Source organism: Equus przewalskii, chromosome 6 (genome assembly GCF_037783145.1).
Source record: "Equus przewalskii isolate Varuska chromosome 6, EquPr2, whole genome shotgun sequence".
Classification (NCBI taxonomy): Eukaryota; Metazoa; Chordata; class Mammalia; order Perissodactyla; family Equidae; genus Equus; species Equus przewalskii.
The window spans coordinates 97,647,867-97,675,035 of record NC_091836.1 but is presented as its reverse complement, the minus strand read 5'-3'; the positions used below and the strand labels follow the sequence as shown (position 1 = coordinate 97,675,035).

Genomic DNA, 27,169 nt, shown 5'->3' with positions numbered 1-27,169 from the left:
ATTTTATTGTTTTTGGCCAAAGGCAAGAATTCCAGGGCCAACATTTCATTTAAAGAAATAAAAAGGATCATAAGAGAATGAGAATAGGAAGCTACTAGAACTATACTTTCTCATTAACTCAGACTTTGTAACCGATTCAGCAGGAGATGATATAGGTCAAACCGGGATAACTCTGTCTCACATATGAAGTTCTATTTTTACTCTTCCACAAAGTCATAGAAGGTCATATTTTAGCACAAATAAACCATTGCAATATTAAAGATGCAAAATGTGTATTTTCTTTTTGGGGAAACGTAGAAGTATTTGCCTGGTCAATGACCAGCACTATTTGAGCGTCTACTCCGTGCGTCTCTCACTTGAAGGGAGGACAGGCAGATGGATGGACCGGAATCTGCCACATCTACAAAGGGAGGAAAACAGTTGAGCCCCAAACGTTGGCAATTTAGCCAGTCGAGTAGGGTGGAAACAGGTGGGCTTCTGAGTCAGCTACCCCTCTGACTAAATCTTGACTTTGTTATCCAGGAGCCATTTGATCTTGTGTATGGCTTCAGGTCTCTCACCATGTGAAAACTGGCTAATAATCTTATTTTGCAGGAATTTTTCTGAGGATTAAATGAGATAATGCTTGTGAAAGCACATGGTATTTTCTTTTCCTTCCTTCATGAGAGGAGTGACATCTTGGTGCCATTTCACAGGGATCACCTGGTGTATAAAAGACTGCAGAGGGTAGAATTACCGCCTGGTAATGAGCACTCCTCCTGGTTTCCAAGAGCAGAGCAATGCTCTTCTGTCTGCGTGAAAAACCACCACCACCACCATAAGCCATCAGGCCTTGTGCCAAGCCTATTAAATATACTAACTTATTTAATCCTCACAGCCACCCATGAGATGACAACAATCTCTATTTAAGGGAGGAGGAAACTGGGGCAGAGAGGCATCATTTGCCAGGCTCACACAACCGACAAGTGGTGGAGCCAGCTCTCAGATTCAGGCCATCGGACTGCAGAGCCTCACTTTAAATCATGATGCCATACTTTATAGAGCACAGAGAACGCAAGACGAGAAATTAGTGGGCAGAGACTTCCTACCATGAGCAAGGAGCCAGGCAGGGGCTCTGACATATGTAATTCTCTAGTTCTTCTTCCCTCCTCCCTTCTGACAAATGCTTCAACCCAAAGAACAGTTAGGAAGGAGAAAAGAGATGTATTGTCTGAGCGGGTAAGCCACGATTTTTAAGTAAGTAAGAACCTGTTGAAGCTAAAAGCATTCTCAAAGGACAAGAAGACACCAATTAATAATACTTTCAATATTTAATAATTAAATACACTTTAGTGTACTAAATGAAGAGTCTACGTCTAAAAGCTTCTCAACGACCACAGTGAGCCCTGAGCAAGGCGCTTAGATGCCACAGGTTCAGCATTCCACTCAGTGGCAGTTAACAAAATCCCCTAAATTAGAGAAACCAAAAATATTAGTCTGTATCTAATCTACTGCTCTCCTGGTAATGATGAAAGCTGCAAATAAGAAGTCTTTTCAATTTTTTTTCTCTAACCCTCCCAAATTTGACCTTCTTCATGTAGACTCAATCTAACATGGATGCAGGAGTTAGGAACCCATGGTTTCTCTGCCTCCAGGCACTTCTGCACATGCTATTCACTCTTTACAAGTGAGGGACTACAGACAGCAATGAAACACTAGTAACACTGGAAGTTCATTTATAGCAAAATATTACTAACTCTTCATCTTCAACATAAATGAAACAGGACAGGATGGCTATATTCTATTATGAAATTCCCTTTACGTCAATGTATCTGCTAAGACTCCAGGGGGTCAAAAAGGACTGTAAGAGTGGCGGAGAGGATGCCTGAAAGATTAGGTTTGTCTCTAGATTTTCCTCTGAATGCAACTACTTGGGTTACGACTTTCAAAGGTCAATTATTTTTGGCTAAATAAGTAGAAAATTGGTCCTGGTAAGCAGGCATGTATCTCCTCGGGGTGAGGTTGGGGGTGGGGTAGGGAGAAACCATTGCATCGCATTAGAGCAATGATACAACAATTTCACATTCATCTATATAAACAGTATTAGCATAACACCATTCTTTGTAGGAAGAGATGTTAACATTTAGAGGGTTGTAATTATTTTAGGAATAGTGAATTTCTATAAGGCATCTGTTTTTTCTAAAGTATTTTGGTTAAAGCCTGATTTCCGTGAAAACATAAATAACCTCTTGCTCCAGACTGAGAGCATCAGCAAGCTTTAACAGATGGCCTCATTTAAAAATCATTTGTAAGATAGCTCACATTTATCCAACATGCTGTCAATGTCTTCTTTTTATTCAATCATGATTTTACATATTTCTGTCATAAATATTTTTTAATCCCGTGCATTCATGGAAATCACACAATTTAGTATTTATATTTAATTTGGCTTAGGGGCAACCCTGATTTTTTCAAACTTATGCCACTAACCAAAGAATTATAGAATGATTAATTATAGAAAAATACAAAGTTTAACATTAACTCATGAGAAGGCAACCAAAAGCAACAAGGAATAAGTAGGAAAAACAAAAGAATCCTAACACTCTCCTGTATCTCCCTCTGCCTGTTATTCTTTTTTTGTTTCAGATTCAAGAAGCAGGAACAGAGTGGACACCTGCTGTCTCTTTACTTCCCATTCACTTCCTAAATATTTTTAAAAAAATCACAAAATCCATTCACTCTTGAACCAATTGCACGTAATCAAGGTTCTGTACCCCCTATCCCTGAAACTTCCTGGTCAATGGTCACCCATGATCCCCATGTTGCCAAACACAGTGGACTTCTCCATCTCAGACTCAATTGTTGACTTTCCATTCATTGCTCAATGCATTGATCAATGCGTCTCCCTCCACTTCGATGAGACTACTCCACAGGATTCTCCTGCCTTCTCCTCTTCTGAATCTAAACACATTTTCCAACTTACTTACTCTAAACACTTCAACTACCACTTATATAATGACTCACAAACCTCTATCTCTGGCCCATATCTCTCCCCTGAACAAATTCACACACTCAAATGTTCACAGGTTACTTCCACCTGCATGTCTCAACTGCACCTTGTCAGTATGGTCCTTATTTCAGCAAAAGGCACCCATCCCCTCGAGTCACTCAAGTCAGAAATTTGGGAGCCACCTCAGCCTCCTCCTTCTCCTTCACCAAATAACTAAGTTTTATCTTAGATTTTATCTCATTTCTGCCAGGTTCTTTCCTTAGTCCAGCTCATGATGATGATAATGACCTGGACTCTTACAACACTTTCCTAACTGGACTCTCTGCCTCCAGTCTCGCTGACCCTCCAGTTTATCTTTTCATACTGCTGCCAGAGTGATAGTTCCAAAACACAAATCTGATCAGTAATCCCTGAAGAAAATACTTAAATGGATCCCCAGCACCCATGGGAGAGAATCCAAAATCATTCTCTCAGGAAATAACATGATCTGGCTCTCTCTTGGGGGGCTTTCTCCCCTTATCCAGGTATAAACTGAAGTCTTAACGAAACAGTCAAATGCTTGCATCTAATTATAATGAATACGTTTGCATTTAAGGTAATTAAGATTAGAAGACATTTCATACACCAAAATAAAACAAAACAAACCCCCAACAGAAACTGAAAGATCAGAAATATGGTACAGGTAGATTCCAGAATAGAAACTAGTGTTAGTATAAATAATAAGAGAGAGACCAGACTTACTGGTATTGAAAGAGAAAGAGGATGCTAACCCTAGTGGAATCAAGGCTAACATGACAAGATAAATCACAGAACACTGATATACAAAGTAAGTAGATTCTCACACGTGAGCTTGCTTTCATCTGTAATAAGTGACGGAGCCTAATCAAAGGATTAGAAAAAGAAATTGTATTATGAGAGACCATAAAGAAGTTGTGTGGTAATGTCTTGAAAAAATTCAATATGTAATTTTCACAACATAAATGTGTTAGTGCACTATGATCATTTAGAAATATATAGGGAAGAAACAGTATATTTCAAAAATAGGGGCTGGCCCGTGGCCGAGTGGTTAAGTTTGTGCTCTCTGCTTCGGTGGCGCAGGGTTTCACCGGTTTGGATCCTGGGTGCGGACGTGGCACTGCTCGTCAGGTCGTGTTGAGGCAGTGTCCCATATAGCACAGCCAGAAGGACCCACAACTAGAATATACTACGTACTGGGGGGTTTTGGGGAGAAGGAGGGGAACAAAAAAGGAGAAGATTAGCAACAGATGTTAGTTCAGGTGCCAATCTTAAAAAAAATAAACAAAATAAACTTTATTAATGAAATTCATTAAAATTCCTGCATTTCATGATGTGTCTCTACTAAATTATTAAACATTGGATACAAATCTGTTAAATTTCAACTCTTCCATTACATATTTGCAATTCATTTCACTGTTCTTGAAGTAACTGCACTATCATAGTGAAACCCATTTCAGTTAACGATGTAATTGAAAATACGTAGTAGAAAAAATGGACAAGGAGAGTAAATTATTCAATTTTGAGCTGTCTTTTTTCAAATAAACTTCCTTTGTATTATGACATTTTCTTTTTGCATAACTTCTTTTAAAAACTTTTCAGTATTATGTCCTAATGTACCAATTTATGCTTGCGTGTGTGTATTTATATACTGAAATATGGTACAGGCAGATTATGTGTAAGCCATTGTGCTTATAAAACGGTGAATTGAGGTAAAGTTCTTAAAGAGAGGTCTTTTCTACTTTTCTAATCAATTTTGAAATTTATATCTAGCCAATTGAATTTCCTCTGTAACACAGATGGGACAAATTCCTCTAATAACTAAATTGTGAACTCAAAATAAAAATACTGTCATACTCATTTCTGTATCTCCTGTGTCACTTATATAGCAGATTCTCAAATATGTGTTTGGCAAATAATTGTAATATACTCTAAGATGATTTTTTTTTAAAAGATTTTATTTTTTTCCTTTTTCTCCCCAAAGCCCCAGTACATAGTTGTATATTCTTCGCTGTGGGTCCCTCCAGTTGTGGCATGTGGGACGCCGCCCCAGCGTGGCCCGACGAGCAGTGCCATGTCCGCGCCCAGGACCCGAACCAATGAACCACTGGGCCGTCTGCAGCGGAGCGCGCGAACTCAACCACTCGGCCACGGGGCCAGCCCCACTCTAAGATGATTTTAATTCATTTAAATCTTTAATCTTAAAATGTCCCTGGCCTTGGAACTTGCAAAAATGATGACGGGTTTAAATGTTCACTAAGGTAAAACTCATTGGTGTTTCATGAAATTTATGAGATCTTGAGCCTATTTCATTCTGTCCTGGAGTAAAATTCATAATACTCAATTGCCAATTTGTAACTTTAACACTATAGTAGTTTAACATGGCTTTAAAACTGTATTTTTATCAACTTGAAACCTCAGATACTTTGACCTGCTAGAAAACAAACATAAACTTCAAAGTTTTCCATAAGCTGTATGCAAGCAAAAAAAATACTAGCTTTGCATTTTTATCATGCTTACACAAGACAGGATAAAAGCTCATAAAGGGTTGCAGAGAAAAATCTCAATGCTTACTTAGAAGATACGGCATAAAAGAAACTACACATTCATAAGATAAGCTGTTCTAAGAATACATTGCATGGCTAACGTTATGTTAAATGAAATGGGATAGAAAGATGCAAAGAAGTACGTTGAACAGTCTGGGCTTTGGTTGCAGGAGAGGGAAGATAAAGAAATAAAAATAATTTGGTTAGTATCAAATATATTCATTTGGTGAACTACTTTGGTATTATGGATGAAACGAAGGCACAGAACATACAACTTCTGACCTCAAGGAACTTATAGTCTAGCAGACAAGATAAGCATCCAAATAAGTATAATGTAAACAGGGAGTGATGAGGACATAAATAGTTTATAATCCAAATGACTTTCAAGATCCAGCTCAAATATCTTCTTTCTGTAGCTTTCCCTGAAGATGGTTTAACAACTGCCAGAACTAACTACCCCATTATTAGTCTTTGCACTTCATACCTAACTCTATTTTGGTACCAATCAATCTTGCTCATAGTCATTTGTTTGCGTCAGTTTTCTCTACTAGACTATGAGCTCTTCATGGGCAGGGGTTTGTTAACATGTATTTACATCCTCACAAAGGGCCTGGCACATGGTAGGAACTCAAAAATATTTAATTAAATTGAGCCAATATAGCATTGTACAAAATGTACAAAAATGAGAGAACTGAACAATGAATCCAAGGTGCTACCTTTACAAGCACCAGGAGCAAACAGAACAGAGAGAGACAGGGAAAGATGAGTGTGGGGCTGCAGCTGGCAGGCCAGGCCCAGGAGAGCGGGCAGTGAGGAGAAGCCAGTGTGTGTGCGTAGGATGGCACAGAGGCAGAGAGGAAGGATCCTGGGGATGGAAGTGCGGGCACAAGGCAGAGCTGCAAGACTGTCTGCTTCTGCATCTTGCTAACTCCAGCAGCTAGTGGGGAAGACAAACACGCAGACAGGCACTTACGATTCTTACTAATGGACACTAATCTCAGAGTCTGAGGGTAACCTACGACTCCCCCTCCTCTTCCATCGCTCATATCCTGGCAGACATCAAGTATAGGACTATCAGCTCTTCGTTCAGTGTCTCTTAGATCTGTCAACAGCTCTGCTGAAACCGCAGCAGAGTTGGATAAGATATGTTGAAGCCTATATTGCTGGGTCACAGAGACCACCAAACCTGCAAGACTTTAGCTGGTGACACTAGGCTACACAAAATTTTACGCTAGACTAGCGAAAACAACTAAGATTGGGTTTCTTAAAAATCCTCTGCTAGAACTGGTCCTAGAATTGAGTAGGACAGAGGATGCAAGAGGCAGTCAGTGAGAGCAGGAGCTCTGCAGATCAGGGACAATGGATCAGAGGCTAAGAACGGATGCATTTGGAATTAAGACTACTCAGGTTAGAAACCTGGCTCCAATATTTGTTAGCTGTGTGACTTTAAGTTATTGAACCTCTCTGCGCCTCACATATGAAAACCAGGGATAATAATACAATATATGGGGTTGTTGTTAAGATTCCGGGAGTTGGCACGTGTAACTTGCCCAGCGCCTAGCACACTGTAAGACTCCTTACGTCTTGGCAACTGTTGGGGCTAATATTTTCTAAACCATCCTTATCATCGTTGGGGGATAAAAGAAGGAAGAATTCTCAGAGAGTGAAAAGAGGACGATTCAGGGTCTGTAAGTAAACCATAGGGGAAACCAATGAGAAGAAATACTTAAAAGGAGGCATGGGGAAGAGAGAGGAGATGTAAACACGGACCAGGCGCAGAATTCTACACAAGCATAAGACACTGTAGTGGAGTCACCTCTCCGGTGCTTGGTCTGTGCGTGTGAAAATAAAACAGTGCGACCCTGGGCATCACGTGGTTCAACAGGCATGTCCCGAGCCAGTGTTTCCTGGGAGATCCTTACTGTTGTCTCTCAGTGAAGATGACAGTGCTGCATGAGTGTGGGATTTGTGCTCAGCTCCCAGTTCAAGCTGGAAACGATTTCTCCCACAAAAATGGAATGAAAGTTTCCTCACCCTCACTTCCTCAGGAACATGAGAAAATACAGTTTCGAGCTGAAGCACGCCAACCCCACAGCGAGCGTGCGGCCACAGGGAGACCATGGCTGGAGACTGCGGGTGGACACAGAAAGCTGTAGGGCACACAGCCATGTGAGGACAAGCACAGCTGAGTGGTTCCCCCGACCTCAGGAGAGAAACAGTGACCCTCTGGCTGGCCGACCTCTGGGGCAGGTGCGACGTGAGGGCCCAGAGGAGATGTCAAGCTACACCTCCGCCATCCCTGTGGCCACGCTGGCAAGCCCTGGCCCTTCCTGTTGTCCTGGCCTGGTCACCAACACTTCCCAAATTCCACAAAGGCACAAATCGCGCGGTCACTCTAGACGGGTAGTGCTGTTCCTGACTAAGGAAGAAAGGGGACATTTAATAACGTGACTTTGTGTAACAAATTGTATCTGTTTCCATTACAGATAGTGAGTTCAGTCACTCATATTTTTTGGGAAAAATCCCAAATTTGAGAGTTTTTTATACAGATTCCTAGACTGAGTGGACTTTATGGAATCAATATTCTGGTGCCACGGTGAACACTATTAGAAAAATGACCCACTTTAGAGAATTGCCTCAACAGGGTTAATTTATAGCTGACAGTGACCATAACATAATAGCACAATTTAAAAATATATCTATAGTAAATTCTTTATGAAATACATTTAAAATCATTTTGTTCAGAAAACTAAAACGCTGTGAGTGGGCATCCACGACGTCACTCCTGTGCTCAGCTGCCCCAGCTCCCCACTGCCTCTGACTTAACCGAGTCCTCAGCCTGGCAGCAAAGCCTCTGCAGGACACAGCCTCGTCCACTCTTTGTATCTTTAACTTCCACTCTCTCTCTCCCTCAAAGTAACACATGATTCATTCCTGCTCCTCTTTTTACCTCAACCTCTTCTGATTCTGTCTGGAGAGGGGCAATAGGAACACCTAAGAACTCACCTTCCCGGACTCCCAGCAGCCAGGTGGCAATTTGCAAAGTTCTGGCCAATGAGTCGTAGACAGAAGTCTGCAGAGGACTATCAGGTAAGGTTTCCTCTTCTCCTTCCCTCAATCCCTTTTTCTTCCTGGACTGTAGACTGGTAGTTGGAGCTGCAGCCACCATCTTATGATCGTGAGGCAAGAAGTAGGAGGTAAAGTCTCAGAAAATTACAGAAACGGGACCCTGACATTACAGAACCACTGAACTGACACCAGCAGCTGCTTACGTCCAGACTTCCTGTTCTGCTTGAAACATCAAGTCCTATTGATTAAAATTTCTATCAGTGAAGTCTACTATTCCGTGCATCTGAACCATTTCCTAACTGATAGATCTTCTTTCCAGGTTCTTTCAGGTTAATACAAATGTTATCTTCCTTCCCAATCTTCTAATTTGCTTTCAAACAGAGGTGGCATCTCTCTATGAGTCCCATAGCGCTTTGTGCTTCTTATTGTACTTTGAATATTTCGTCTTGTATTGATTTTTGCATAGTTGTATAATCTCTTCTACTACTGTATATACTTTTCTTGTGCAAGAATCATGTTTTACTTATTTTCTTTATACACTGCAGGCTTCTAAGTATTTTTCTGAACTGATTTAAACTAAGACTACTACACTGTGGTACCCATGTTTACAAACAACTTCTTATGATATGAATGATCTAAAGCTTGTGCACCTGCCTCTGCTGCCCTTCCAGACACCTCCTCACCATGCAGAACCAAGCATAATTATATGTGGCTGCTAGACGAATGAAAGATACTTCTTTCTGCTCAGTTTGGACGTATGCTGCAGAAAGAGAAAAGCCTAAAATCTTATCCTAGCCATTCCCCAATGCTCTATGGTACAAAGTTAAATTAAAACAAAACAAAACCAAATCAGAGGACTGGCCTCGTGGCCGAGTAGTTAAGTTCAGCACACTCCATTTCGGTGTTCCGGGTTTGGTCCCCAGGTGCAAACTTACACCACTCATCAGTAGCCATGCTGTGGCAGCGACCCACATAAAACACACAGAGGAAGATTGGCAACAGACGTGAGCTCAAGCTGAATCTTCTTCAGCAAAAAAAAGAAGAAGAAGAAGAAGAAAAAAACCCAAAAAAACCCTGAAATTAAATATGCAAATGCATCTGAATTTAAAAAAAAATATAAGGTAATAAGCTGGTTAACTCCAACTGTTATTAATGAGCCAGGATGCACTGACATCTACAGATTCCATCAAGAAAACATAACCATCAGTTAATAAAGGTATGCCCATGCTGTAGATTTTTTGATACGTCAGTTAATTAATACCTCAAAAATATTCCATTTGTGAAGGTCTGAGCTCCTCGGGATAAACTAATTATATTTTAATTGAGTTTCTAAAATCCTGAATAAAGAGGCATTTGTTCATTCCAGCATTACGCTTTGCAGTAAATAAATGAGTCTACCTTGGAGGCCTTCCCCAACAACTTTGTTACTCAACTCTGTAAAGAAGTTTTTCATGAGACAGTTCCAGCTATCATGCAGCCTGTGGCAGACAACACTAGGACAGCATTCATCTAATACTCAAGGGCAGTGGACCTCAATACTTTTTAGTTGTCCAACCCCTACTTCAATGAGATCTATGAAACAGACTCGCTCTGTTCAAGTAGGGTAAGGATACCAAGCGTACTCTTTCTCTTGCCCTTTGCTTCCCTCTCACCCACAACGCAAACTGGCAATCCCAGAGGCACTCGTTAGAACCACAAAGGCCTAATCAACGCTCTAGGGCACATACATTTTGAAAATCTATGATGCAAATACAGAAATATTTTCATAGATATCATTTTTGGCAAAATAAGATTCTTGCCAGTTTCAAGACACAATATATTATACCTAACTCAGTTCCTTCTGTAGAATAAGGAACCAATGCTTAATTTTGTTAATGATAATGTTACAATAATAAAAAGTACCTTGGAGACTTCTGATTTCTGGTTTTGAATAAATGGAGGCTAAAACTTGTCATTCCTATCCCCACAACAAGAAAAAAGCTGAACAAACTGAAAAGCAACAACTTTGCTAAGATCTCTCAGAGCACTGAGGTCACAGGGCCACCACTGCCCCCTAAATTGTAGGAATGATAGGCAGATATAGAGAATCATAATTCACGACAGCAGAAGCCTGGGAACAAGAACGCCTCAGGAACCAGTGCTAGAGGAAAAACCTACACTGTAAATGACAAATTGCTAGAGCTCAGTGTGGACAAGTCGTGAGATTACAAACCTCCAAGGGGGCCTAGTCTTAGGGATAAGACTGTCAACAAGCCAATGCTGTCAAGATTTCAGTTCTTTCCAATGTGATCTAAAGATTCAATGCAAGCCCAATAAAAACCTCAGCAAGTTCTTTTGTGGATACTGGCCAACTGATTTTAAAGTTTATATGGAAAGGCAAAAGACCTAGAATCCCAACACAATATTGAAGGAGAAGAACAAATTTGGAGAATTGATACTGCCTGCTATGGGCTGAATTATGTTCCCCCCAAATTCCTCTCTTGAAGCCCTAGAGTCCCATTCCCTCAGAATATAACTGTTTTGGACAAGGTCTCTAAAAAGATAATTAAGTTAAAATGAGTCTTTAGGACGGGCCCTAATCCAATATGATTGGTGTCCTTGTAAGAAGAGGACATATGGACACAGACATGTGCACAGACAGAGGAGAACAGGGCCAGCTACACGCTAAGTACAGAGGCCTCAGAAGAGACCAACCCTGCTGACACCTTGATCCTAGATTCTGGCCTCCAGAGCCGCGAGAAAATAAAGTTTCTGTTGTTTGAGCCTCTCAGTCTGTAGGATTTGTTATGGCAGCTCTAGCAAACCACCTGACTACTCGACCTCAAGACTTACCATGCAGCTACAGTAATCCAGATGGTGTGACACTGGCAAAAGTACAGACAATTAGACCAATACAACAAAACAGAGAGCCCAGAAACAGACCCATACAAATGTATGATCTTTGACAAAGAGGCAACGGCAACTCAGTGGAGAAAGGACAGTCTTTCAACACATGGTGCAGGAACAAATGTACATCCACCTGCAAACAAGGGAATCTAGACGGAGATCTTGTACCTTTCACAAAGAGTAACTCAAAATGGATCATAGACCTAAAGGTAAAATGTAAAACTAGGAAACCCTAGAAGATAACATAGAAGAAAATTTAGGTGATCTTGGGTTTGGTGACAACTTTTTAAATACAACATCAAAACCATGGTTTATGAAAGAAAAAATTGATATGTTGGACTTCATTAAAATTAGAAAGTTTTATTCTGTGAAAGATACTGTTAAGAGAATGAAGACAAGCCAAAGATTGGGAGAAAATCTTTGCAAAACACCTATCTGATAAAGGAGGGTATAAAAAACATACAAAGCACTCTTAAAATTCAACAATAAAAAAACAACCTAATTAAAAAGTAGGCAAAATGTCTGAATAGACACCTTCCCAAAGAAGAAATACAGATGGTAAATAAGCACAGGAAAAGATGCTCAACATTGTACGTCATCAGGGCACTGCAAATAAAAACAACCATGAGATACTACTATATATCTATTAAAATGGCTAAAACATGAAACACTGCCAATGCGAAATGCTGGTGAGGATGTGGAGCAACAAGAACTCATTCATTGCTGGTGGGCATGCACAATGGCACAGCCACTTTGGAAAGCAGCTGGGCAGTTTCCTACAAAGAACATTTTCTTATGATTCAATCCAGCAATTATGCTCCTTGGTATTTACCAAATGCGTTGAAAATTTATGTCCAAACAAAAAGCTGCACATGAATGTTTATAGCAGCTTTATTCACAATTACAAACACTTGGAAGCAACCGAGATATCCTTCAATAGGTATAAATGGATAAACAAACTGTGGTACATCTATACAACGAAATATTATCTAGTGATAAAAAAGAAATGAGCTATCAATCCACAAAAAGACATGGAGGAACCTTAAATGCAAATTGCTAAGCTAATCTGAAAGGCTATGTCCTATATCATTCCAACTATATGACATTCTGGAAAAGGCAAAACTATGAATATAATAGAAAAACCAGTGATTTCCAAGTTTTGGGGGGAGAGAGGGATGAACAGGTGGAGAACAGGGGACTCTCAGAGTGGGTTGACTGTTCTATGTGATACTGTAATAGTAGTTACATGTGATTACACATTTGTCAAAATCCACAGAATGTCCAACACAAAGAGTGAATCTTAACGTAAACTATAGACTTTAGTTAATAATAATTTATCAATAATGGCTCACCAATCGTAACAAATGTATCACACTAATGCAAAATGTTAATAACAGGGGAAACCGTAAGGAAAAGGGGTTACATGGGAACTCTGTACTTTCCTCTCAAATTCTCTGTAGACTTAAAACTGCTCCAAAAAAAGTACATTAATTAAAAAACAGTATCTTGCATCTGTTTTAATTATTACATTCCATTCTTGTTTATATATATTTTTTAAATTTTATTGAGGTCATAATAGTTTATAACATTGTGAAATCTCAGTTGTACATTATTATTTGTCAGTCACCATACATATGTGCCCCTTTATCCTTTATGCCTGCCCCCCAACCCCCTTCCCCTCTGGTAACCACTAATCTGTTCTGTTTGTCCATGTGTTTGTTTATCTTCCACATGAGTAAAATCATACGGTGTTTGTCTTTCTCTGTCCAGCTTATTTTACTTAACATAATACCCTCAAAGTCCATCCATGCTGTTGTGAATGGGACAATTTGGTCTTTTTTTGTGGCTGAGTAGTATTTCATTGTAAACATATACCACATCTTCTTTATCCATTCATCAGTTGATGGGCACTTGGGTTGCTTCCATGTCTTGGCTATTGTGCATAATGCTGCAGTGAACACAGGGGTGCATAAGTCTCTCTGAATTGTTGATTTCAAGTTCTTTGGATAAATACTCAGTAGTGGGATAGCTGGGTCATATGGTACTCGTATTTTTAATTTTTTGAGTAATCTCCATACGGTTTTCCATAGTGGCTACACCAGTTTGCATTCCCACCAGCAGTGTATGAGGGTTCCTTTTCTTCATATCCTCTCCAGCATGTTATTTTTTGTCTTGGTGATTACAGTCATTCTAATAGGAGTAAGGTGATACCTCAATGTAGTTTTATTTGCATTTCCCTGATGATTAGGGATGCTGAACATATTTTCATGTACCTATTGGCCATTTGTATATCTCCTTTGGAAAAATGCCTGTTCATATCCTCTGCCCATTTTATGATCGGGTTGTTTGATTTTTCTTGTTGAGTTGTGTGAGTTCTTCATATATTTTGGTCATATATTTATATAAAAAAACCTCCTTGTTGGATATATGATTTACAAATATTTTCTCCCAGTTGGTGGGTTGTCTTTTCGTTTTGTTTCTGGTTTCTTTTGCCTTGCAGAAGGTAAGGTCTTTAGTCTGATGAAGTTGCATTTGCTTAGTTTTTATTTTATTTCCCTTGCCTGAGTAGACATGGTATTCAAAAAGATCCTTCTAAGACCAATGTCAAAGAGTGTACTGCCTATATTTTCTTCTAAGAGTTTTACGGTTTCAGGTCTTACTTTCAAGTCTTTGATCCATTTTGAGTTAATTTTTGTGTATGGTGAAAGATAATGGTCCACTTTCATTATTTTGCATGTGGCTGTCTGTTTTCCCAACAGCATTTATTGAAGAGACTTTCATTTCTCCATTGTGTGTTCTTAGTTCCTTTGTTGAAGATTAGCCGTTCATAGATGCGTGGTTTTATTTCTGGGCTTTCAATTCTGTTCCATTGATCTGTGTGTCTGTTTTTGTATTAACACCATGCTGTTTTGATAACCATAGCTTTGTAGTACATTTTGAAGTCAGGGACTGTGATGCCTCCAGCCTTCTTCATTTTTCTCAGGGTTGCTTTAGCTATTTGGAGTCTTTTGTTGCCCCATCGAATTTTAGGATGGTTTGTTCTATTTCTATGAAGAATTTCATTGGGGTTCTGACTGGCATTGCCTGAATCTGTAGATTGCTTTAGGTCGTATGGACATTTTAACTATATTTATTCTTCCAATCCATGTGTATGGAATATCTTTCCATTTTCTTATGTCATCGTCTATTTCTTTCACTAATTTCTTATAGTTTTCATGATATAGGTCTTTCACCTCCTTGGTTAAATTTATTCCTAGATGTTTCATTCTTTTCCTTTCAAGTAATTTTACTGAGATCATAATAGTTTATAACACTGTGTAATTTCGGGTGTACATTATTGTTTATCAATTCCTGAATACACTCCATTGTGCTCACCCCCAGTAGTCTAATTTTTGCCCATCACCATACATATGTGCCCCTTGATCCCTTTCACCAACCCTCCAACCCCCTTCCCCTCTGGTAACCACTGATCTGTTCTCTTTATCCATGTATTTGTTATCTTCCACATATGAGTGAAATCATGGAGTATTTGTCTTTATCTGGCTGATTTCACTTAACATCATACCCTCAAGCTCAATCCATGTTGTTGCAAATGAGACAATTTTGTCTTTTATTATGGCTGAGTAGTATTCCATTGTATCTATATACCACCTCTTCTTCACCCATTCATCTGTAGAAGGGCACTTGGCTTACTTCCACATCTTGGCTATTGTGAATAATGCTGCAATGAACATAAGGGTGCATAAATGTCTTTGGATCATTGATTTCAAGTTCTTTTGATAAATACCCAGTAGTGGGATAGCTGGATCGTATGGTATTTCTATTTTTAATTTTTTTTGAGAAGTCTCCATACTGTTCTCCATAGTGGCTGCACCAGTTTGCATTCACACTAGCAGTGTATGAGCATTCCCTTTTCTCCACATCCTTGCCAACATTTGTTCTTTTTCATCTTGATAATTATACTCATTCTGAATGGTGTAAGGTGATAGCTCGTCCTAGTTTTGATTTGCATTTCCTTAAGAATTTTTGCTGCTGAATGTCATTTCATGTGCCTGTTGACCATCTGTATATCTTCTTTGGAAAAATGTCTGTTCACATCCTCTGCCCATTTTTTGATCGGATTTTTTTTTTTATTGTTGAGTTGTATGAGTTCTTTACATATTTTGGAGATCAACTCCTTGTCGGATATACGAATTACAAATATTTTCTCCCAGTTGGTGCACTGTCTTTCGTTTTGTTCATGGTTTCCTTGGCTTTACAGAAACTTTTTAGTCTAATGTTGTCCCATTTGTTTATTTTTTCTTTTGTTTCCCTTGCCTGAGGAGACATGGTGTTTGAAAAGATGCTGCTATGGCCAATGTTGAAGAGTGTACTGCCTATATTTTCTTCTAGGAGTTTTATGGTTTCAGGTCTTACAGTCAAATCTTTAATCCATTTTAGGTTAATTTTTATATATAGTATAAGAAAATGGTCTACTTTCATTCTTTTGCATGTGGCTTTCTGGTTTTCCCAACACCATTTACTGGAGAGAATTTCCTTTCTCCTTTGTATGTTTTTGGCTCCTATGTGAAAGATTAACTGTCCATAGATGTGTGGTTTTATTTCTGGGCTTTCAATTTTGTTCCAATTATCTGTGTGTCTGTTTTTGTGCCAGTACCATGCTGTTTTGATTACTGTGGCTTTGTAGTACATTTTGAAGTTAAAGATTTGATGCCTCCAGCTTTGTTCTTTTTTCTCAGGATGCTGTGACTATTTGGGGTCTTTTGTTGTTCCATATAAATTTTAGGATTGTTTGCTCTATTTCTGTGAAGAACGTCATTGCGATTCTGATTGGGATTGCACTGAATCTGTAGATTGCTTGAGGTAGTATGGACATTTTAACTATGTTTATTTTTCTGATCCATGAGCATGGAATATCTTTCCATTTCTTTATGTTTTCTTCCATTTCTTTCAATGACATTTATAGTTTATAGTGTACAGGTCTTTCACCTTTTTGGTTAAGTTTATTCCTAGATATTTTATTATTTTTCCTGCGATTGTAAATGGGATTGTGTTCTTGAGTTCTCTTTTAGTTTGTTATTAGAGTATAGAAACACAACTGATTTTTATAAGTTGATTTTGTACCCTGCAACTTTGTTGTAGTTGTTGATTATTTCTAACAGTTTTTCCATAGATTCTTTAGGGTTTTCTATACATAAAATCATGTCACCTGCAAACAGCAAGAGTTTCACTTCTTCATTGCCTATTTGTATTCCTTTTATTTCTTTTTCTTGCCTAATTGCTTTGGCCCAAACCTCCAATACTATGTTGAATAAGAGAGGCAAGTGGGCACCGTTGTCTGTTCCTGTTCTCAGAGGGATGGCTCTTAATTTTTCCCTCTTGAGTATGATGTTGGCTGTGGGTTTGTCATATATGGCCTTTATTATGTTGAGGGGCCTTCCTTCTATACCCATTTTACTGAGAATTTTTATCATAAATGGATGTGGGGTCTTGTCAAATGCCTTTTCTGCATCTACTGAGATGATCATTTGGTTTTTATTCCTCATTTTGTTAATGTGGTATATCACACTGATTGATTTGTGGATGTTGAATCACCCCTGTGTCCCTGGTATAAATCCCACTTTATCATGGTGTGTGATCCTTTTAATGTATTGCTGTATTTGGATTGCCAATAATTTGTTGAGGATTTTTGCATCTATGTTCATCAGTGATATTGGCCTGTAATTTTCCTTTTCTTTTTTTTGAGGAAGATTAGCCCTGAGCTAACTACTGCCAGTCCTCCTCCCCTTGGCTGAGGAAGCCTGGCCCCGAGCCAACATCCGTGCCCATCCTCCTCCACTTTACATGTGGGACGCCCACCACAGCACGGCGTGCCAAGCGGCGCCATGTCCGCACCCAGGATTCAAACTGGCAAACCCTGGGCTGCCGAGAAGCAGAACGTGCCAACTTAACCGCTGCACCACTGGGCCAGCCCCATGTAATTTTCCTTCTTTTTGTTGTCCTTGTTTGGCTTTGGGATCAGGGTTATGCTGGCCTCGTAAAATGTGTTAGGAAGTGCCCCATCTTCTTCAGCTTTTTGGAAAAGTTTGAGAAGGACAGATATTAAACCTTCTTTGAATGTTTGGTAGCATTCTCCAGAGAAGTCCAGGACTTTTATTTTTTGAGAGGTTTTTGATTACTGTTTCAATTTCTTTACTTGTGACTGATTTATTCAGGTTCTCTATTTCTTCTTTATTCAGTTTTGGGAGGTTGTATGAGTCTAAGAATTTATCCATTTCTTTTAGATTGTTCAATTTGTTGGCATATGGTTTTTCATAGTGTTCTCTTATAATCCTTTGTATTTCTGTGGTATCATTGTGATTTCTCCTCTTTCATTTATAATTTTATTTGAGCCCTCTCTCTTTTTTTCTTAGTGAGTCTGGCTAAGGACTTGTGAATTTTGTTTATCTTCTCAAAGAACCAGCTCTTAGTTTCATTGATCCTTTCTACTGTTGTTTTTGGTTTCAATTTCATTTATTCCTCCCCTAAATTTTATTGTTTCCCTCCTTCTGCTGACTTTGGCTTTGCTTGTTCTTCTGTTTCTAGTTCTGTTACCTGTAGTTTAAGATTGCTTATTTAAGATTTTTCTTGTTTGTTAGCGTGGGCCCATATTGCTATGAATTCCCCTCTTAGGACTGCTTTTGCTCCATCCCATATGAGTTGCTACGGTATTTTTTCATTTTCACTTGTCTCCAGATATTTTTTGATTTCTTCTTTAATTTCTACAATGATCCATTGGTTGTTCAGTCTCCACATATTTATCACTTTCCCAGCTTTTTTTTGTAGTTGATTTCTAGTTTCATAGGATTATGGTTGAAAAGATGCTTGATATGATTTCAATCTTCTTAAATTTATTGAGGCTTGCCTTGTTTCCAAACATATGGTCTATCCTTGAGAATGTTCCATGTGCACTTGAGTTCTTTGCTTATTTTTTTAAATCACATTGCCATAAACTAAAGATCTATTTTTGGAGAGTTTAATGGTAGTAGATATTTTTAGGAAACTATTTTGTGAAAAAAAATTGGAGTATATTCTAAATTTTAATGTGCTACATAACATAAAGCAGAGGTCTTAAAAACTGGGAAATGCATGCCCTTTGGGTTTTACAAAGACTTTCTAATGGGTATGTGGGCATGGATAGTTTTAAAGGAATTCAACTCTGAGAGCTTCAGCTTGCATAGTTAATCTCTCCTAAAGCTGATCTACTCGAAAATGTTCCTGCAGGGTGTCCTTTGCCACTGGACTCAACGTGACAAAAGGAAGGCCTAGCTCTAACCCACCAAATCTTAGTGATGTGTCGCTCCGAAGGAAGAGTCCCATGACTGCAGAACAAAGACGAACTCACGGGGGCTTGCACCTTGTTTCATGACAACCAGGGGATAAACTCATCGCAACGAAGAGTGAGGAGACTGTTCTGGAAACATGTTTATTGGAATAAAAATGCAGGCAGACTTCTCATCAATTGACAACGATTGCTAACTAGGCTATATTAGGGACCTTTTCTATAAACTGAATAAGCTAAATCTTTACTTCATGGTTTTGATGAAAACATATTTAAAGCATATATCTACTAGGTTAGAAATTATATCCCTTCTCCCTATTTACACTTATAATGAAAAATTTTATAGGTCAATTAAAAACGTGTTAGGAGGTGCATGATTTAAAAAAATTATTTGAGAGAGTACTCAAACAAATCATATGAGCAATACCACCCTCTCCATGCCACTCAACACTACCTTACTTTTTACACCTCTTCTGTTTCCTGTGTTCTTGGGCAAATTCCTGTAACTCCGTGCCTTGCATTCCTTCCAAGTCTTCTTTGAGGATATGCCCAATACCATGAACACCTTTTCCCTTCAGTCTTGAAGCAGTATTATATTTCTGACTATCACTTGAAACTGTAACATTCTAAAGTCAGTATTTATCTCTAAACGTGTAATTACTGAAAAAGAAGGGATGACATTAGGTGAGTTAGTGTCCAGCTAATTTCACACTTGATACTGTGTGATTCTTTTAGTCACTCTTCTTTAGTAAACATTCATAAGAACATTGATATTGAATGAAACTTGCTCAAGTGGCCACAGTCCAAAGCTACAAAGATGACTTGGCCTTTGGAGCCTATTAGGGGTTGAATTGGATCTGAGCCTCTCACTCGATATGTGGCCGTGGGCAAGTGACTTACCCTCTCTAAGCTGCCTCCTCTGACTTTGAGGACCACGTGTGAGGATTAAATGAGATAACACAGGTAATGTGCTTGGTACAGTGTCTCACACTATTTAAGTACTCGATAAATGATCTCATTATGATTATTACTACTAATATAATTTATTAATTCACTCATTGTTGTGTATACTTTAATTAGGAAAGGGGAGGAAACAGATAATTTGAGAGAAACTGAGCCCTACAAACTCATTAACTTAAAAATATTTTTTGAGCACTTTATCATGTGTCCAACTGATCTAAACAGAACAGAATAGAGAAAAATCCTTGTTCTTGTGAAGTTCATATCCTAGTATGGGAAGATGGAAATGCACACAATAAATAAGAAAACTGCATAGCATATTAGCAGATGGTGAGTACTATGGGAAAATACAGAGCAGATCAAGAGGGCGTGGGAATGGCAGGATGAGGTACATTGCTGCTTTGAAAGGGATGTTCAGGAAAAGCTTCACTGAGAAGGTGATATCTAAACAAATATTTGAAGGAGGGGACGAAGTTAGCTAAGAAAGAGCTGAAGGAGGAACACTTCAGGTAAAGGCAACAGGCGGCAAAGGCCACACGGCTTGGCACATTCAAGGAACATCAAAGAGGGGAGCGTGGACAAATCAGAGCAAATGGGGAGGACTAAACAGGAGACTAGGGTTAAGGCAGACGGTGGCAGAGGGTCCTGTGAGGAGGGGGAGAATCAGGGCAGAGCCTGGAGCAGAGAAATGACATGATCTGTCTCATGTTTTTTTTTTTCTCCTTTTTCTCCCCAAAGCCCCCGGTACATAGTTGTATATTCTTCGTTGTGGGTCCTTCTAGTTGTGGCATGTGAGACGCTGCCTCAGCGTGGTTTGATGAGCAGTGCCATGTCCACGCCCAGGATTCGAACCAACGAAACACTGGGCCGCCTACAGCGGAGCACGCAAACTTAACCACTCGGCCACGGGGCCAGCCCCGATCTGTCTCATGTTTTAAAAGAATCATCTTTTGCTGTATGAGGACAAATTAAAGGAGGTAAGGCTAAAAGCAGGTCTCTAGTTAGGAGGCCATTACAACAGCCCAGGCAAATCATGATGATGGCCTGGACTGAGCGCTGAAAACTGGTTTAATTACGAGTATATATACATTTTTTTTAAAGATTTTATTTTTCTTCCTTTTTCTCCCCAAAGCCCCCCAGTACATAGTTGTATATTCTTCGTTGTGGGTCCTTCTAGTTGTGGCATGGGGGACGCTGCCTCAGCGTGGTTTGATGAGCAGTGCCATGTCTGCGCCCAGGATTCGAACCAACGAAACACTGGGCCGCCTGCAGCGGAGCGCGTGAACTTAACCACTCAGCCACGGGCCAGACCCTAATTACGAGTATACTTTAAAGGCAGAGTCAACAGGATTTTCTGTCAGATTGGATGTTGGGGGAATAGTGATTTTCTTTTATTTAAGGAGGGAAAGAATATCTTACTCTAAACACCTGAAAGAGATTATATGCCAAAAGCGTTTTCAGAGGGGAGGGCCTCCTGTGCCTTCACCAGTGTGAGCACCCAAGGTGTAGAACGAGGACAGAGACCACGGACAGGGTTTGCACTTCCCATAGGGCCTGTGCCAAATTGGAACTTTGTATCTGCTTAATAAATACACACTTCTACGAAGTCTCAATGTAACATTGCTATATCACACCCCAGGACTCCTGGGGACAAGAGCTCTGTCCATTCAATCTGTCACAATTTCTTCCCTCCTCTGCCCTCATTCTTCACTTCTATTTGACAGCAAAGAGTTTTCCCGCTTGCAAAGAATTTTTATGCTAAAGAAACTAGATGGATAAACAACTACCTTTTCGTAGGATTAGCAATAAAATAGGAAACAAAGGGAGACAGCAAATACCAAGCATTTAGGTTCAGGAATTTCCAAAGCTTCATTATTGCCATATCATGTGCAAATACACTTAGCAAACTTATAATCCCAGGTGTTTTTTTACTAGGTACTAGAAACATGAAGTAATGAAGACATTGTTACTGATATTATATAAGGGGTAACATTCAGTTTTGTTTTAGTAATATGGAGAGAATGTTAATTCAGTTCATAAACGTAAAATTAAATTGCTCCAGAAGTCCTATTCCTGAATAAATCATGTTTAATTTTGTGAGTGTCTTCAGGTTTGAGAGAAAAACCATGCCCTGGCATTTTTCAAACAGGCCCTACGTGAAGACCCCAATGCTGGAGGGAAGAATGTTTTAGCTCTATTTACTTCCAGTCGTAAAATGCATAACTGGCAAAATGAAGAAAAATGGTTGGTAGGACAAGATAAAAAGGTAACTCATTAACAATCTTATAAATGAGACTTTCCTTCCCTAGCAAGTGTTTCAGCATATCTTTCCAAATATACTCAGAATGCAGACTTCTATTTCAATCAGAAATACATATTTCTTCATTTTCTAATCTGTTACTAAAGAAAATGTGTCAACCGACATGCTGATGATTGGCGGCAACACACGTGAAGGTTTTCCTATTAAAACGCCAAGAGCATGCAAGCAATTTAACCACCAACTCAGAGGCAATTGTTTCCATATTTAGTAAGTGAAGAAAGTGTTTTCAGTGCTCTGGTGTGAATCCTTTATTAAATAAAATGATCTACAATGTTTAACATGTTATAAAAGGTTTATTAAGTAATATTCTATTAAATGCTCTATTAAATAAATTTTTCAAGAAGTTCTGCACAGAGCTTGTCATACTGTTCACTTATATTAAAAAACAATACCAGTGACTTCACTTTCTCCAAAGCAGTAAACAGATGATGAATTGCTAATGGTGTTACCCATGCTGGACTCCTCTGAAGTAATACTTTGGTTTGTTTTTATGGTCATATACTACATTTCTTATGTCAAAGGCAATCCTAAATAATATGTCGCAGTCTAATAGTACCTCCAAGAAATCCTTCTTCAGTCTTGTTAAACAGAGTAATGGTGAGTTAATTAGCATATCATTAGATACATAATCAAAAGAATCAAGGAGTAAATACTAGGACATTATACTGTGTAATAGAAATTGCAGATGTATTTGGCACGTTTAAACATATATTTCCAGATATTTTCTTTTAAATAATTCAAATCTATAGCCTATAAACTTCTGATAATTAAAGTAGTAGAGTTTGTTATGCATGATTGATAATGAGATTACAGTTTATGCATCGAAAACATGGCAACTGAGATCTCATCAAAAACTACTGTCATGTCATGATAGTTTTATTAATTTCTGGGTTTACTCCTGCACACTTAAACTTAGCAGAATATCATCAGCTCACACAGAAGCCGATTATTAGAATTGTACAGTGAATGAACTGTGCATCTGATGGCTGTTTTATTGAATTATTACTTCTAATTCATATATGCTCAATAAAAATCATGTCTACGTAGATTTTTCACAGTAAAAGAATAAACACTATTTATAACAAAGGCCATTATAACAAAATCGTGCTCCAACAAAAGACTTCAAAGTCCCAAATGACAGCATACATTTTTCAAAAAGTAAAAACTGCTAGAACTACAATGTAACAAAACAATTTCTAAGTCCCTTAGAAACTGCTGCAACAGAGAAGCGCTTTAATGAATCACGTGATAACAATGAGTATAGCGTGCACTCCTGCTGGCTCCATTGCCATTAGTTGCTTAAGACAAAGTTGTTGGTAGGAGTGAGAGAATGGTAATACTGTAGCTGACCTAGAGTTGTGCCCTAACTTAGCTGCCAGAGGCTAAACCTTAAGTCACAGGACTACTTCAGAAGTTCACAAAATTCTGCATGTGGCCCAGTCAGGCGGGAAGAGAGGTACTTTCCACAACCACTTCACAAGTGAGTCTTGCTGTCTGGAGAAGCTGCAGTGTACTCACTGGGGAGCTCAGTGTGCCACCAGGAAAGGCTGCAGTGAGGATGCACGCTTGGCTGTCTGTATTTAGTAATCTGTATCTAAATAGGCAGACGTGTCTGCGAGGGTTATTAGTACTGGGCTGGGCGAGACTAGGTTCTTCTTATGTGACTTTTAATCCAACTAGAAAAAAGTAGAAAGTGGGAATATACCTTGTTTATAGAGATATAAAACTCTTATCTATGTCTTAATTTAGTGAGCTATTACCTATAATGTATTAAATCTACGAAATCATGTATAATGCATGATGTTTACTTTTAATGACTGCTAATGTGTGATGTTTTCTTTCAACGGTTTAAGTAATATGAAATAAATAATTACATACTTCTCATTGCAAATCTTAAATACTTTCTAGCACCAGGCTAAATTATTTCTGCCCTCAGCCTTACATGTTAGATGAGCTATAAAATTCATCTTTTAAGTTCTGTTCCCTAGTGTAAAGACATATTAACAATTTTTCTTTTTTTACAAAAAGCTTCTAAGTGGACAGTTGTGATTCAACGCGTAAATGTGTAAGAAAAGAAATCATTCAGCTGACTTTTACGGTTTTATTTTGAAAATCAGGCTGATGTGTACGGAAACCAAGGCCCTTTCCTTTCTCTTTGAAATCTTTAATTATAAGCACTAGGCATTTGAAAGGCATCCTAAATTAGGCATTATCTTAGCTCTACCTTTATTTACTTTTACATAATTATCCTGATGAAAGATATAATTACAGCATTATACAAAATAACTAAGCCATGTTTTTTTTTTAATGTTTCCTAAGTGATAAACACTTTACATATGGATTAAAGCAATAAATCTCCAACTAAAATAGCTAGGAGTTAATTAAAAAGTGGGAACTATGATTCCTATTTCTCAGGAAAAAAACAACCCTGTGAAAAAGAGTGATTTGGGGGAAATATTTTATGAATAAAATTTCAAGATAGAATTACAACTTTCTAAATGATATACAAAATGGTTATTTTAATGCCCAATTTAGAGAAAAACACTGAGAAACGTGACTTTTGACACCATGGAAAATGCAAAAGGCTCTCTTTGCTTGAATTTTTCACTTTGTATTATTGTGGAGTGTCATGGAGAGAGAATCTCAATGTGACATTTTTGTCCTCATCTTTGAAGTCTGCAGCATAAAATTATTACTCTTAGAGCGAGAAGGAGTTCTTATCTAGAAAACAATGAGGCTTATGCAACAACTGGAAGGAGAAATCATCTTCCCTTAATAGCAGAGTATGCTAAAGGAATGGTAAAAGAACGTGGCCAAACTGAATTTGAAACAATGATTTGAATTACTATAAAATAATTAATCATGTTTCACTCAAGTGATAATAGTTATAAATGCCAATTGACTAGGAACAATGAATATGTAAACCCATGGGATATCACTATCCAGTGTTATCAAGATGTTATCAACTTGGCACCTCCCCTCTATTTCAAGGATACATTTTAAATGCTCAGTGGGTTTGGCTTTAATTTGTCATCCTGATGGGTATCCATACTGAATTCAACCACATGTCAATAGAAGCAAGAGGAAGAGATACTGGAGACTAGCTAAAAAAAAAAAAAAAAACATTTAAATTTGAATTAAAGTGATTTGAGAGAGTTTTAATGCATCAAGTAACATACTTTTTCATTAAAACACTGAATTTTACCTAGGCCAAAGACTTGGAAAGAAGTAAACACACTGGCAGGAAAGGGTGAGTAGAATGGAGAAAGGACTAGCAAAACCTTCACCAAGAAGGAAAAACTAGTTAGATGTTAAAGTACTTTAAAAAAAACATTTCAGGTTGATATGGGGGAGTAGATCTCATGTTAAGTGTTCTTATGACAATTGAAAAAAAAAAAAGAGATGTGGGGCCTGCCCAGTGGCGTAGTGGTTAAGTTCATGTGCTCTGGCTTCAGTGGCCCAGGGTTCGCTGGTTCGGATCTCAAGTGCGGACCTACACACTGCTTGGCAGGCCATGCTGTGGCAGCATTCCACATATAAAGTTGAGGAAGATGGGCACAGATGTTAGCTCAGGTCCAATCTTCCTCAGCAAAAAGAGGAGGATTGGTGGCAGATGTTAGCTCAGGGCTAATCTTCCACAAAAATAAATAAATAAATAAATTTTTAAAAAAGACAGACATAGTCAGATATTTAGCAGAGTTCCATATATTTTTAGCTTTCATTCAACAAATATTTACTGAACACTCACTGTGTGCTAAACCCTGTGTTAGGTGCTGTGGCTGCATCAGTGAACAAGAACACGACACAGTTTTTTCCACCAGTTTACATATGGTAGGGAGATGTCAAGGAAACGAAAACTCAAGTGATGCTTTAAGTGCTCTGAGAGAGGTAACTCACAAGGCTCTCTGGGAGTACAGAGCAGGCTCCTGAAGCTGGTCCTGGAGAATCAGGAAAGACATTTTAGAGGAATGACATATACACTGAAAACAAAAGGAAGGGTAAGACTGATCTGGCAAGAACATATGGAGGCAAGAGGAGAAGACTTTCGGCATTTACAAAAGACCTAGAAATGACAGAATGGAATGCTGTGGGAACTGCCAGTGAGTCAGGCTGCAACTTGGCGCTCAGGCAAGAGATGAGGCTGGAGAGGCCAGGTCTTAAAGACAAGTATTTTGATAAAAACCATTGGACTAGATTAAAAATTCACCTAAAAGCACCTTCATAAATATCTACTGAATGAATTAACAAAAATCTATGGTTGATTTTACTATCATATAATTAGTCCTTGAATCTTCAACTGACCAGTATGTATATCATATTGAAATAAATTGTTTCATCCTAGGTCAAGATATCTTAAATATACACACACACACTCACAGCACCAAAGGAAATTTCACCCTAATTTCTAAAGCAAAAATGAGGCAATTATTTTAATGGGAAAGAATTATTCCTTCTTGATACAAACAAGTGACTTGTGTATTGCCAATCATTTTATTAGAAACAGTCGGAAGAGCACAATAATTTTGTCTTATGTGATGGTATTAAGGCATTTTTCAGGGTAATTTTATATAAATTATTTACTAAAAGGCATGACTATTTTACTTGCTTTTTTTGTCCCGTTTTTTACAGAATTCATGGTATACCATGGTTAGGCATGCAAGCATATTTTAAAAAGTGTTGAAAAAGGTCATATTAAAACCCCAAACAAAAAGCACAATTATTTAAATATTACACAAAACATCATTTTAATCTGCTTGTTTTCTAAATTTAAAATAAACAAATTCTTCTTTTCAAATGAAGCAATTACTTTATCGAATCATAACTACTCAATAATTATTTTTTAAATTTTTGCGTATATTACTGTAAAGCAATATAATATCAACTCTTCTGATTAGAAAATAGATGCTTATGGGAAAAATGGAAGCAATTTTGTTAAAAAAATATGCAGATGCATCCTATAATAAAAAAGTACACTTAATGATCATATAATTAGATGGGAGGAGTAGCTGGGTATGATAAGATGAATGGATCACAGATTTTACTGCCTAAGTTAAAATTTAACA

The 27,169-nt window shown here is 38.3% G+C and overlaps 1 protein-coding gene across 7 annotated transcripts in view; it reads right to left on the bottom strand.

The window, feature by feature from the left end:
- The window catches only part of ELP4 (elongator acetyltransferase complex subunit 4), a 235,009-nt gene that overhangs the window by 72,774 nt on the left and 135,066 nt on the right, over positions 1 to 27,169 (bottom strand). For 2 of the 7 annotated variants that reach the window (XM_070626556.1, XM_070626559.1), the window contains one exon: positions 8,557 to 8,719. The exons of 4 other annotated variants lie outside the window; for them this stretch is intronic. In XM_070626556.1, coding sequence (XP_070482657.1) covers positions 8,557 to 8,719 — 163 coding nt within the window. Of the gene's footprint in view, positions 1 to 8,556; positions 8,720 to 22,341; positions 23,783 to 27,169 lie in introns of those variants that run through there. One more of the 7 variants, XM_070626563.1, reaches the window with a different exon arrangement.